This window comes from Ammospiza caudacuta, chromosome 2 (genome assembly GCF_027887145.1).
Source record: "Ammospiza caudacuta isolate bAmmCau1 chromosome 2, bAmmCau1.pri, whole genome shotgun sequence".
Lineage (NCBI taxonomy): Eukaryota > Metazoa > Chordata > Aves > Passeriformes > Passerellidae > Ammospiza > Ammospiza caudacuta.
Genome location: NC_080594.1, coordinates 53387474 through 53400400, shown reverse-complemented (window position 1 = coordinate 53400400; position 12927 = coordinate 53387474). Strand labels below are relative to the sequence as shown.

At 44.6% G+C, this 12927-nt stretch overlaps 1 protein-coding gene across 4 annotated transcripts in view; it reads left to right on the top strand.

The window, feature by feature from the left end:
- The window catches only part of STARD13 (StAR related lipid transfer domain containing 13), a 285136-nt gene extending 279664 nt beyond the window's left edge, over nucleotides 1–5472 (top strand). For all 4 annotated transcript variants that reach the window (XM_058800467.1, XM_058800466.1, XM_058800468.1 and 1 more), the window contains 2 exons: nucleotides 2143–2319; nucleotides 2666–5472. In XM_058800467.1, coding sequence (XP_058656450.1) covers nucleotides 2143–2319; nucleotides 2666–2783 — 295 coding nt within the window. In that variant the 3' untranslated portion in view covers nucleotides 2784–5472. The remainder of the gene's footprint in view (nucleotides 1–2142; nucleotides 2320–2665) is intronic.
- Nucleotides 5473–12927: the final 7455 nt, after the last annotated feature.

Sequence of the window (12927 nt, the reverse complement as noted above, 5' to 3'; positions counted from 1 at the left end):
TCCCTTTTATGAACTTTAGTAGTCTCTTAAAGGATGACAACATGCAGATATTGTTGGTATAAGGGAAGACTTATTGGAACTCTTAGGGGAAGATTTAAAAAATGCTTTCTGTAACCAGTTCTCCCATTACTCTATTTCCTTTGCCTTACCACAGTATACTGGGCTAAATTAACTACTTTATAATCAAATATCTATTATATATTTTATATAATTATATATCTATCATTATTTTATAAATAGTCTTCTTATATGATGTCATTAGCTTGAGCCAGTGATAAATTTGGCCCTGTGCTTGGCACCGGGAAGATGGCCTGCGAGCGGCAGGGAGGTTCTGACGGCCGTAATTTGGTCCTCTCATTTGCCACTTAGTTCACTATTAGGTTTCCCGGTGGTTTATGTTCTTTAAAGACCTGCTGTGCAGCCACATCAGTTAAAGGAAAATCCTGCTATCAAGTTCTCATTCTTTTCACTGACCCAGGCAGAATGACCCCCAAGGACTGAAATACATATCATAAAAATGAATCCTGGTGGGTTCTTAAGGGCTGGAAACAGCCATCAGGCAGATCTGTCAGATTCTGTTGTTTATCTCTTTTGATTGATATCATTAAGTCTAGAGCAAGGTTACCCAGCAATACCGCAGTCAATTTGATACCTTATGATTGGTGGGAAGCGAACAGTGAAATTATAATACACCTCTGGGGACATGAATAAATATATTTTAACAGATGGCAATTTTCTCCTTCTCAGTCAAACTTTGGGCTGTGAAAGGATCAACTTAGTTGTTCCCTTTTTTTTCCACTGTGACAGTCATAACAAGGGGATTAGGCTGCCTAGAGAAGACTCTGATGGTAAGAGGAGAAATGTTTCATATGCCTGGGATATGACACAGCTCTCAGCTGCCCTGCACAGGCATCACTTTTATTAAAGAATCCACAAGTGTTTCATGTTCATTAAGTATGACAGCATTTTGGTGAGTTAGGTGCCATGATTCTACTACTGTAAGGTATTTAAAGAACTGCTGAAACTGGCCTAAATCCATATGACTGGGAACAGGAAACCAAAGTCTTCTGAAATCTCTGGGACAGAGAACTTTCCACTTCCCAAATGGCCCAGGGAGCGCTGGATAGTTACCAAAATGATGTGGGCACATCTAAACACTGTGCAGGCACTTGCAGGAGGTGGTTCAGCATTTCTCATACTGGATCTCAGCTGTGATTTCCTTCTCCCATATGTTTCATCTGCCAAAACAGCTCATCAATTTTTTTAATGCCCAAGCACATGTAAAACCTTCTGGTCAGTATCTTCCTGTAGTGTCTTGAATAACAGCTCAGTTTCATGTAAAAAAATGCAAAATGTTAAAATTATCTGCTGAGGTCCAACCTTCAACAGTCCTTGAAAGCAGCTTACCTGCTAAAATATGATACTTCCCAAGGCAGCATAATCCCTGTCTCAGACAATCCACAGCAGGATGATGCATGTTACACAGCATAGTGGGAATTTCTCTTTTTTCCCCACAGCATAGGAAAGAGCACAGTCCTGTCCTCTCAGATTGAGTGCAGATGAGAAAGATGTGAGACACAAGGGTATGTAGAGAATGCTTACAGAACAACAAAAAAAAAGTATTAAAGTGTAGAAATCTTGAACTTGATGGAAAACTTCTCCAGCATGTTAGAGAGGCTAGAAACCTGGGAAAAAAATGGAAGGACATTTTGTTTTTAATTCAGACACCCTTGAAACATATTCTGGGTATTAGTGAGGACTTCTGCTGTACTGAACTGCATTTCTTGTTCTGTAAGCCTGCATGGGTGCAATGCACAGTTTCAGCTTTTGCTGGATGGCTTACCCTTGGTCTTTCTCCTTTCCAAAACTTGTCTGACTGCAAAAGGCTCTATCATGCCCTAGAATACTGATGACTACAAAATGCTCCTGTGGAGAAGCAAAATTTCTCCACCTGGAGCCACACAGATGGGTGGCTATTCCACACAGCCATGAAACTCTACCAGGGACTCCTAGGACAGCCCACTGGCATCGCAGGCAACGAGGATGGGCACACAAGGAGACTGTAACTTCAGTTCTGGTTCTTACTCATGGGCCCAAACGTTTCATTGCTAATGTGAATCGGTCTTTGATCCATCCCTGCAGGACATGGAGGACGGATTTGCCCAAGGGGATGTGCATGCTGGTCGCCATCTCTGTGGAGCATGAAGAGGCTCCTCTCATGGGAGCTGTGCGAGCCATCGTCATGGACTCCCAGTACTTGATAGAGCCCTGTGGCTCAGGGAAAGCCAGGCTGACCCACATCTGCAGGATTGACCTCAAGTAAGTATCCCACCTGCACAAGGCAATGGCCATTCAGCAGGACAAAACCCTCAAGCTCAGATGCTGGGAGCAGAGGGCAGGGTTAGATTAGCTTTGCTGCTTCAGAGTGTTCCTGCAGTCTTCTCTCCACTCAGTGCCCGCCACTGATAGATTGTGATCTTAGAAACAGAATCTGCTCATTTGATTACTGCAACGGAGAACTTCAAGGTACACTTGAAAAGACAAGTATTTGAATGGCCACCACCACCGTGGGCAGTGGGGAGCAGGAAGCATGGCAAGCACGTTTCTGTGGGGCATGTTTCTTGAGTAGTTGAGTTTCTCAATAATTCTCTTTTCATTTCTTCAGAGGACATTCCCCAGAGTGGTACAACAAAGGCTTTGGACATCTGTGTGCAGCAGAAGTTGCCAGGATCAGAAACTCATTTCAACCTCTGATTGCTGAGGGACCAGAAACAAAAATCTGAGGAAGTGTTCCTGGGAGCATGTGAGCATAAATCAGGGTCTGGCAGGGAACAGGAATACTGAAAGTAAAGGTCTGATTTAAGCTGCATAAATCTGACCAGACCTGGATCTGTACAAAGCTGAAAAAGAAATTTTATAGGAAAGTTTTTTTTATTCTGGAGACTTCACCTTCCCCCCTCCCCTGCATCCACTATGTATTAATTTTTATTCTTGAACTAAACATTTCTTCAGAGAGCTTTTATTACTTTAAAAACAGATTATTGCCATTACTTGTATGTTACATAACTCTGGTATTTAAAGGCTTCTAAGAAGCATATTTTAATTGTAAATAAATAATGTACAGTATGTATATATTTATCTATATTCTATCTATATATATGTATAAATTAATTATTTTGTATATAACTCAGTGCAAATCACTTGCATCAGTTGGACCTTAAGTGGACCTGTCACTTGTTTCTCAGTGTGTCACTGCTACATAAGCTGTGTTTGCTGTTATCACAGAGCTACCAGGCCTAATTCGCGTGGTAACAAATGCCTGTTCCCAAATGTGTTTTGTGTTTGTGTGTGCTATGAGAAGGTACCTAGAAATAGATGTAGGAAGCATTACAGGAACTAAGGAAGAAGGAGGTTACAGTGCATTTAAAAATAATGAGGAGGGAATCAGTCTCACCAAATAAAATACATGGAGATGCATCTGAGACAGACATTGTGGAGGCCATTTATGTTCAGCTGCAGAATTGTGACTTTTAGCAGAAGGTGTTGAAAACTTACCTGTTGCCTTAAATGACTGGTGTCTGTCAGTAGAGACCTCACTGTGTGCAGTGTTCCAGGTAACTGCTCATCCTCGGACAGCACAAGGTAATGCTGTGTGTCCTGAGATGGCTGAAATCAAGACTAGTAACTTATTAAGCTGTAAATTAATTTTTTTTTGTAAGCATTTTGTCTAGGTTCTGAGTGTTTCTGTGTTCTTTCCTTCTCCCATAGAGATAGCTAATCCAAAGCAGGTTTTCCACATCCAGTGGACACAAAGACATGCAGATGAACACCATGCCTTTTAATATTCTTACTATACAAATAACTATGCTTTTTTAAGATTTTAAATACATATTGGAGATTTAAAAGACTACATAAATACTATTCTTGGAAAGATTGCTTTTATAGTAACAGCAAGTATTTTCATCTTATATTGCACTGTTCTGCATGATCCCACCTCTGGAGGCATTGGTGGGAGCAGGATTAGGACTATGAGGAGTAGGAGCCATTTAAGCCTATTATATAATTTCATTTTCAGGGACCTATTATTTTGCTAATGGAAGAATGCTTTAAAAGTAATAATAATAATTTGTCGACATTGCTTTGAGGCAGGGTTCCATTTTGTTTTTAACTAACCTACGACCAAAATATTATTACATCTATGACTCATAAGAATGTACAAGCCTCTTAATACTGTTCTTCATTAATCGCATTTGTTCACTTAGACTTTATTTATTGCTGCATAAACCAGCAGAGTCACTCACAGCCAGTGTTTCAGCTCAGTCCTTCCAGCAAAATCCAGAAAGATTAGTATGAGGTGGATTAAGCAGGATGCATTTCCTATGTGAAGCTATAGCTTTGTGCCCCAATTCAATGAATGAGGAAGTCCCTTCAAAGTCAGAGATTTCCACGTTCCCCAGGTGTAGGAGCTGTGCAGTGTTTGGTGACAGCTGCTAGAGCATGACCCCAGGTGCCATCATGCATACACACGGGGGCTGTGCTGGCAGGGGACAGCGCTGTGAACTGAGGCAGCACACCTGTGGGAGCTCAGCGTGCACAGGGTGACCCAAGGTGACCCACAATGCTTATGAAGGAGCAGGACTCCAAAAAAAGTCACTGCCATCTTCACCCATGATCTGTGTCACTCATGTTTTGTTGTGCAAGTGCTGGGATCAGGGATGTTGGCTGCCTGGGAGCTCCTGCCTCGAGTTGATGGCCAACAATAGTTGCAATGTGCAGCTACCATGAGCTTTAAGTCCTGCAGACAGGGGAGCACTCACGGGGCTGTTACGTGGCTGTAGTGGGGTCTGGCAGTCACCCGCTGGCTGCAGGGCACCCCCACTGCCCAGGCTCAGCCTTCCCAGGAGCAAACAGTGCCTCCCCAGCTGGGAATGCCATTCCAGAAAGCAGCACCTCCTCCCAGACGCCTGTGGCCATGGCAGCAGATTTCATGCCAGCCGTTTTCCAAAACATGAGCAATTAGAGTACTTCTGCTACATTAGTTTACATAAATAAATACAGCGGTGCCTCAGCACTAACAGGCACAGAATTTCTAGCCCTGGGAATGGCAGTGTCTGGCAATAAATAATGTCCTAAGGAAAAGAAGGGAAAACCTGGACAGTGGTTTTATCCTGTCTCACAAGTCGTTGCTCAGCTGGAAGAGGCCCTGTGCCATCTGCCACCCTTAGCAAGGTAGGGCTGTTTTCCTGCCCTTGCAAAAGCCTGTCATGAGCTTCTGGCATCTCCAAGCCATGTATTGTTGATATAAGATTTCTTCAAAATGCACGTTATGCCATGTCTACCATTCAGCTACCACAGTATTTTGTATTGTTACATTGATACATTATGATAATTGCATTTTTAAATGTTATACTCATATCAATACCTCATATTTTTACCTCATCAGTTGGTATCAGTCATTAGTTGTAAATAAATAATTTCAGAGTTGAATAAATTTGCATACACTAAAGAATCGTGTTTCTTTGTGCTCTTTTTTCATCCACTGGCTCAGGAAATGCTGAATTTAAGCCCTTGATTTCTTTATTGCAACCTGCTATACACAAAACTGTTCTGGGGTGGCACTTGGGTAACAACTGCAGGCTCAAAATTATATTGTTGTCCATTATACTTAGCCTGTAGTATCCTTATGTATACACAAGCTTCATGGCAAAGACTGTTTTCCAAATTCAGCCATGTTTCTGCATCTGTGTTCTTGTCAATAATTTAGGTCTAGGTTCACAGGAGCTGAGTGAGTGCTGGGTTCACATTGTCAAGACATCAGCCATCTCAAATCTATTCAGCCATTGCAAAAAAGGTATAGTGGCATGATAGTGACTTCTGTGGTTTTTCATACACATTCTACAGATGAATTAAAAGTTCCTTTGGATGAGTGTTGTGGTATAACCCCAGCTGGTACAACGCCCTCTCTCTATCCTTCCACCTGGAGGGACAGGGAAGGGAATCAGAAAGAGGTAAAACCTATGAGTTAACAACAGTTTAATAATTGAACAAAAGCAAAATTATTATTATTGTTGTTGTTGTTGTTACTAATTGTTATTGTTATAATTGTTATCATTGCTATTACAACAACAACAAAAACAAGGAGGTAAAAAAGAGAGGAATAAAATCCAAGAAACTCAAATGATGCACAATACAGTTGCTCACCACTCACTGCCCAATGCCCAGCCCATCCCTGAAAAACAATTTTCCCCCCCAAGCCAACTCCCCCAGTTTATACACTGGTCACGATGTTCTATGGTATGGAATATCCATTCCATATCCATTCCAAGAATATCCCTTTGGCCAGTTCGGCTCAGCTGTCCTGGCCATGCTCCCTCCCAGCTTCTTGTGCAGCTCCTCACTGGCAGAGCATGGGAAGCTGAAAAGTCTTTGACTTAGGGTGAGCACTGCTTAACAATAGCCAAAACATCACTGTATTACCAACATTATTCTCATCCTGAATCCAAAGCACAGCACTGCAAAAATAAATGAACTCTACTGCAGCTCTAAGCACGTCATGTGCCTATATCACTCCAACTCTCTCTTGGCTTACTAAAAGAAGCAGAGTTTCAGAAACAGGGTGCTGAGCACAGTCAACTGTGAGAGACCATCTAGGAGGGGATAAGCCTTTATGTCCCTTCATTCAGAGAAAGCTCTGTATTAAAATTTGGATTGAAAAGACACATTTTTTCCTAAGTGTCTGCCACGGCAGAGATGGTCAGCTGTGTAAGTCCATCCTTTCTTGCAAAAAAACGCTGTATGTCATGTGCTCTCATTCCCATTTCTCCCTCCCAGCCACTGCAGCAATCTCAGGGCAATGAGGTTGCCTTAACCTTAGCAGCACTGATGTTTCAGCTCCTGGTATGCACAGAGTTTGTAGTGTTGAATTCTTGGGTGCCTGTCCTCTCTACAACACATTGCAGGAGTCACGAGCAGGGCAGTCCCTCTGCTTGATGCATTTACACTGCAGAATCAGCTTCACCCTCAGAGGATTTTGGCAGGCCTAAGAGGTGCTGCTCTCTGAAGTGGCTGGTGGCTGTTAGATGAGAGCACAGGCTGAGCACCCTGAGATGACTGTGAGGTGAAAATATTGGAATAAATATCCAGAAGACTGCTGGAGCCTGCCAGCCAGATAGGAGAGGATAAAAACACATCCTGCTGCTCCAGCTCAGTCGTGATGTGAAAATGCTGGGGAGTGAACACAGACCTTGCCAGACAGAAAGCAGCATGACCCACTCACAATCCCATGGGACTTCAGCATGATCATGTCACGGTCTCCTTGCCAGATGTGTGTCAGCCACAGCTGCACCTGGGCTTCATTTGGATGGGTGCTAGACCAGGCAGACTATTGTTACAATGCAGTTACACATCAAGCATCAAGCCACAGATTCATAACAAGGTAGCTGTTTGGATTTTTCTAAAATGTACATTTTAAATTGTGACCCTCAATATCCTGGGCCACTCAGGAATACAATGTAGAAAGCCAACAAGTCCCCCAGAGCAGCAATGGATGCAGAGCAGAACCCACTGTGCAACTGCAGGCTGCCCTGCTCCATTGTGCAAGACTCTGCTCAGCAAACACAAGGACATGTGGAACTCAAGGGCAAACGCAGGCCAGAGCAATGGGTCCAGGTTAATGAGTAAATGAGAGAAAATGTCACAACACTGCAGAGAACTATTTACCTGTCCTACACAGGCTGATGTTGGGGAGTTACCCTCCCTAACCCCACAGCAGGTCCCAGACACCACAGCCTCTATGCCTCTGACAGAGGTCAGCATCTCTTGCACAAAAGGTAACCCGGACAGTTAGCTGCTTCCATGCCTTCAACTCTGAAACAAGGATCTCTATCCCAAGTACTGTCTTCCCACAGGTAGTTATATTCCACTGCTCTTTTCCACTGCCTGAGCCCAGTTCTTGAGGCCAGCATGCCCTCTATCTCACTCAGTCTTTGCATGTCTGCCCTCTAACCCAGCCCAGGATGCACAGGAGGACACACCCTTTAAGGCAGGGTGACCATGGCCAGGTGCTCCCAGCTCCAGGTGCAACAGTGAGTCAGTCATGGCCAGCCTGCCAGGGCTTGAGTACAGAATGTCCTGTGTCCCACAATAGGGATAAAACACCAGGGTGAGGAGTCTCTCTGCTTCTCATCAGGGAGGCCAGATTACTAAAATAACCATAAGCCCCTGTCCCACTGCAATGGCAAGCTGGGCCTTTTGATCCTCTCCCAGGGATGAGAATCCTGCAAGATGGAGAGGCTAAAGGCAGTGAACTGCAGAGACTTGAACTCCAGTGTGTACGTCCTCAGCAGCAGTTTGCAAGGGCACAGGATGAGCTCCTGGCTGTGCTGGAGCTTCAACAAGAAAATAACTGGTTCTGATGCAAGAGCCATTGCATGGAGCTCTGCTGGCAGCCAGCTACAGGATTACAGCTTATTTCTTAACCAAAATGCTAAATTCTGTAAAAGACACAAGGGAAGCCTAAAACTACAGATTCTGCTCTATCTCCTGCTCATAGCAGCTCCCAGCTCCACATGGCAACAAACACAGAGCCAGCATTTACTGCAGGGAGGATTTGCAACAGCTTGCGATTTATGGGAGCAAATTAGCTGCAGGGCCATCTGTCCTTCCCCAGACCACTGGTCTGCTCCTTGCTGGAATGACTGCTGTTCCTTGAGAGGATGTGTATTGAATTACTTACTCTTTTTTTTTGCTTTTTATTTTTAATTAAATAAACGTGGGAACCACAGGTGGTGGAGCAGAGGACAGTAACCCTCTCAGCAGCAGCATCTGTGGGCCAGCAGTGCCCCAGCCCCCATGCATGTGGGACAGACACTGGCTGAGGGCAGCCTGACTCCACACCCACCCAGGGTCTGCCAGCCCACGTGGCCACCCCACTGCTCCCTGCTAACACCAGCCAGGACTGCTCTTCATGGCAGGAGGACATGAAACCACAGCTGGTCTGCCTTGACAACAAACAGTGAGTCCTTCTTTTGCTCCCAGACTCTTTCATTTTAGAGGTAGTCCAAAGCAGGAAGTTTTTATCAACACCAAAACCCCACACCTGTGCCTCACTGCTGGCCAACCAGCATGAGAAAGGAGCCCACCACGGCCAAAGTGCAGAGCACTCTGTGTTCATGGCTGCTCTGGTATTTTGCCCAGTGTTGTCTGGTGCCCAGTAGGACAGGAACTCAGAATTGGACCTATGAAGAGAACGTACAGGATTTTAACTCTTTACCCTGGATTTCTCTTTCCCTGAAGAGTCGTGTTCCTTTTCTCCTGGCCCAGGGAGAAGAGATCACACAAGTGCCTTAGCCAGGCTCCCAGAACTGGGCTCAACCCCACCTGTTGCTTTGCAAAAGAGGCCGAAAAAAATTGTTTAGGAAAAACTTCCCATTGTGCAGTGGTTGTACTTCTGCATCCTAAGTGGGCAATGGGGCTGCTGGTCAGGAAGGACAAACTGTGCTGCTGCAGATGCATTGATGCAGGGTTGGCAGCAATGCCAACATGCAGGGCACATCAACAGCTACCTCTGTGGCCACGGGACACCCAGAACACCATCTCAGAGCCAGTTTTTGTCCCTCTTTCCTGTTTCCTACAAGGCTGGGGAGCCCAAGCCAGCCTGCCCACTAGCACAGCATGGATGCTAACCTTTGCCAACAGGGAACCCACCCACCTCATCATAGAGCAAGCCGCCACCTTGGGAATGTGTTTTAATTACATCCCCTTCCCAAACACTGAACCATCCCCCATCCACAAGCATTGCCTTGGATGGGGTTCACTGCCTGGCCATGCTGATGCCCTGCCTTTTTTAACCTATGATTGTCCTCATGTCCTTCTCTCCACAGGCAAGGAGGTGCCAGGACACTTGTAAAGTGTTGGACAGTGACATTCATTGGAACAGCAATGGAAAAGTTTGTGGTTACTATCAATACAAATAAAAATAAAGGTTGTAAATGATGAAAATTAAAAGGGTATCACTGGGTTAAGGCAAAATGCAATATGGCCTCCTTGGCCTCCCAATATATTTTGCCTTGGGCAACCTTTTCCAGCGATGGCTGGTATTTATCAGCAAAAAGATACAGTTATTGTATTTAGATTTTTCAAATAATTGAGTAATTTAATCTTTTAAGTGCCTCTGAGATCACTTGCTGTAATTAAAGACAGAAGATGAATGACTGAAGTACAAGAGCATTGGAGGACTTTAAAAATGAACATGTCCTTGACTGCATCTCCTGCTCATTTATGTAACGATGATCCCACATTAATATGACTAAACAGATAAAAGGAGAAAATAATAAGAGCTTGGTTGCATTATTTTTCTTCCAGCCCAATAATAATATATCATCAGCCAGAGGAATGTGCCCGTGAATACCAAGCAGGAGCAACCACGTGCTGCCAAGAACAGGACCCCACCGCCTCCTGCTGTGAGGTGCAAGGAAAGGCAATATCTGTTCACAGATCTCGCAGCAATGTGGCAGATAAATGAGTTACAAATGCCTATAAATTTCACAAACTTGCATCAGAATTAGACTTAAAAGCTCAGCAAGTGCTGGGAGAGGTGGCTGCATCACTGGCAGTTTCCTTTATGAGCACTTATTTTCTTAGCTTTTGGAAATAAGACCCATCTAATCCTAGTGGAGAGGGGGAGGCAGAAGGGTTGTTGCAAAGTGAAAACTATCGACAAAAAATCTGTAAGGCCTGTAAATGGCATTTTGCCTTCTAAGTAAGTGACACACCTTGACATACCTCTGTCACACCTTGGTATTTAGGTCCCCATTTCATAGCCCAAGTGTATATAAGTATGTGCCCAAAGGGGGAAGAAGGGTGATGAGAGAGCTGGAGCTTGTTCTGCCCCATTCTTCACCCAGCACTAAGTGCCTGGGCCATGCATGCCCCAGACTGAAGGAGCAGCCTTCAGGCTCTCTTCAGGCTCCAGGCTGCCCAGAGAGGATGCAGCCTGCTGGGAAGCCCTCCTCACCTTATTGCTCCCCTCTCTTTCCTGGCAGGGCACCCTACGGCCTCCAGCTCACTGCACTATTGCCAGACTACAAAACTTTGTCACCTCGTAAAACTTTACAGTGCAGGTAGTTTATACCATTACACCTCTTGAACTGAACACTCAGCCAATTCACAGCTTCCTCTGGCAGGAGGAAAACCAGATTTGTTGGGTCAGGTGCTGTGTTTGTGCAGCCCTGCTGGTTTACAGAGCTGCTGAGGGCTTTCTGCAGAGCCCTGAATGCAGAAAGCAGCCATGCACTGGCCAGCTCAGTACCCAGAGCCAAACCACCACTTCAGCCAGGATCTCACCAGGACATGCCCTTGGCCCTGCTTTTCCTCCAGGCCCCAGCACATGTCCCACTTGGGAGTGTTGCTCCAGCTTGGAAGTGCAGCCCCAAGGGAAGCTCTGGCATGGAAGCTCCTGAGAACCAAACAGGTTGGACTCAGAAGTCACTACCAAGGTGCTCTCCTCCCATACAAGGACCGATGCCATAAAAAAACATCAGGGAGAAGTCCATCATACATCCCAGATTACAGAAATATTAAAACTCACCCTTTCCCATAATAAAAAAAATAAAAAACAGATGAACATAAAAACAAGCAAACAAACCAACCAACCAAAAACCCGCAAAAGGGGTTTTGTGTGTTACTCTTAGTAATGAAGAAACTGTTTCCACTAACAGAAAAGAACTAAGACAGAAATGAATCCCACTCGCTGTGAACTTGCAGCATTTGGAAAACAGCACTGCTGTAATTCCCACTGCTTTGCTCAGGGCTGGTGACTGAACACCCCTCCTCCACCTCAGACTCTCATGGGTCTCCTGGGACCTGGGCCAGATTTGGATCACCTCAGGAGAGCTGGGATCAGATAATGTGGCTTCACCATGTTGTGAGTAATTCTTGTGACAAGACAAAGGCTTTTGACAGTTAAATTCCTCATGTAGGAGGTGTATCATTGAAGGAGGGATATCACTGAGGGAGAAATATGGGAAATATGAAAAAAAATATTTTTTAACAAAGAATATTCCAAGTCCCATGGCACATCCCCATAGCAGGTGACTGCACATTCAGCTCCCAGGATGAGGAACTTCACATCTGCTTGTGCCTGTGGCTTTTCTGCCCTATTTTGTTAGCATTTTCCCTGGCTTCTCTCTGCTTTACTGGTGCTTTTGCTACTCCTTCAGAAACACAGAAAGCATCACAAAGTAATAGCCAGAGAAATGTCAGCATCCACAAGCATCCTGGCTGCAGGCTGCTGTTATTTCAACTTTCTGATTTCTTAAAAGTTTTAATTTTTCTCAGAACTGCTCGACAGTGGTGCTTCTGTTCAACTCATGAAGCAAAGTAAAAGACTCTGATACACTAGGCCCTGACACCTTCTTCTCACCTCATTATTCCCTTTTTCCAATCTCTTATAAAGAGTGGGCTTAACAAGAAGGGTGGGCTTAACAAGCCTGCACCAACCATAGCCTTGAGAGGGCTGAGGAACGGTGGTTTGGCAATTAATGAGTGGCACATCAAAGACAGGAAGAGCTTTCCTTTTTCTTTTCCATGTCTCTTTTTCTTGGCTTTTCTCAAGCAAAAAAGGAACAAGATTGAACTTTCCTTGCCAAAGCTAAAGTCTAGCACCTAGAATTGACTTCTTTACCCTGAATAAGGAAATTTTCACCTCAGCAGAATCAGAATGAACAGATCAAGTTTTGTAAGTGATTTGAAAGCAACACATATAATACAAGGAGAAAAGGGCAAATTGCATGTTTAAACATGCTGAGGCTTGTATGGCCCCTCTTCCGTTCTCTGGGTTTGTCCGTTCTGCTCCCACTTCCCTTCATCTTGACATTTACTTTCCTTAGGATGTTTAACAACGATGCCACAAACAGACTGCTCAGTGCT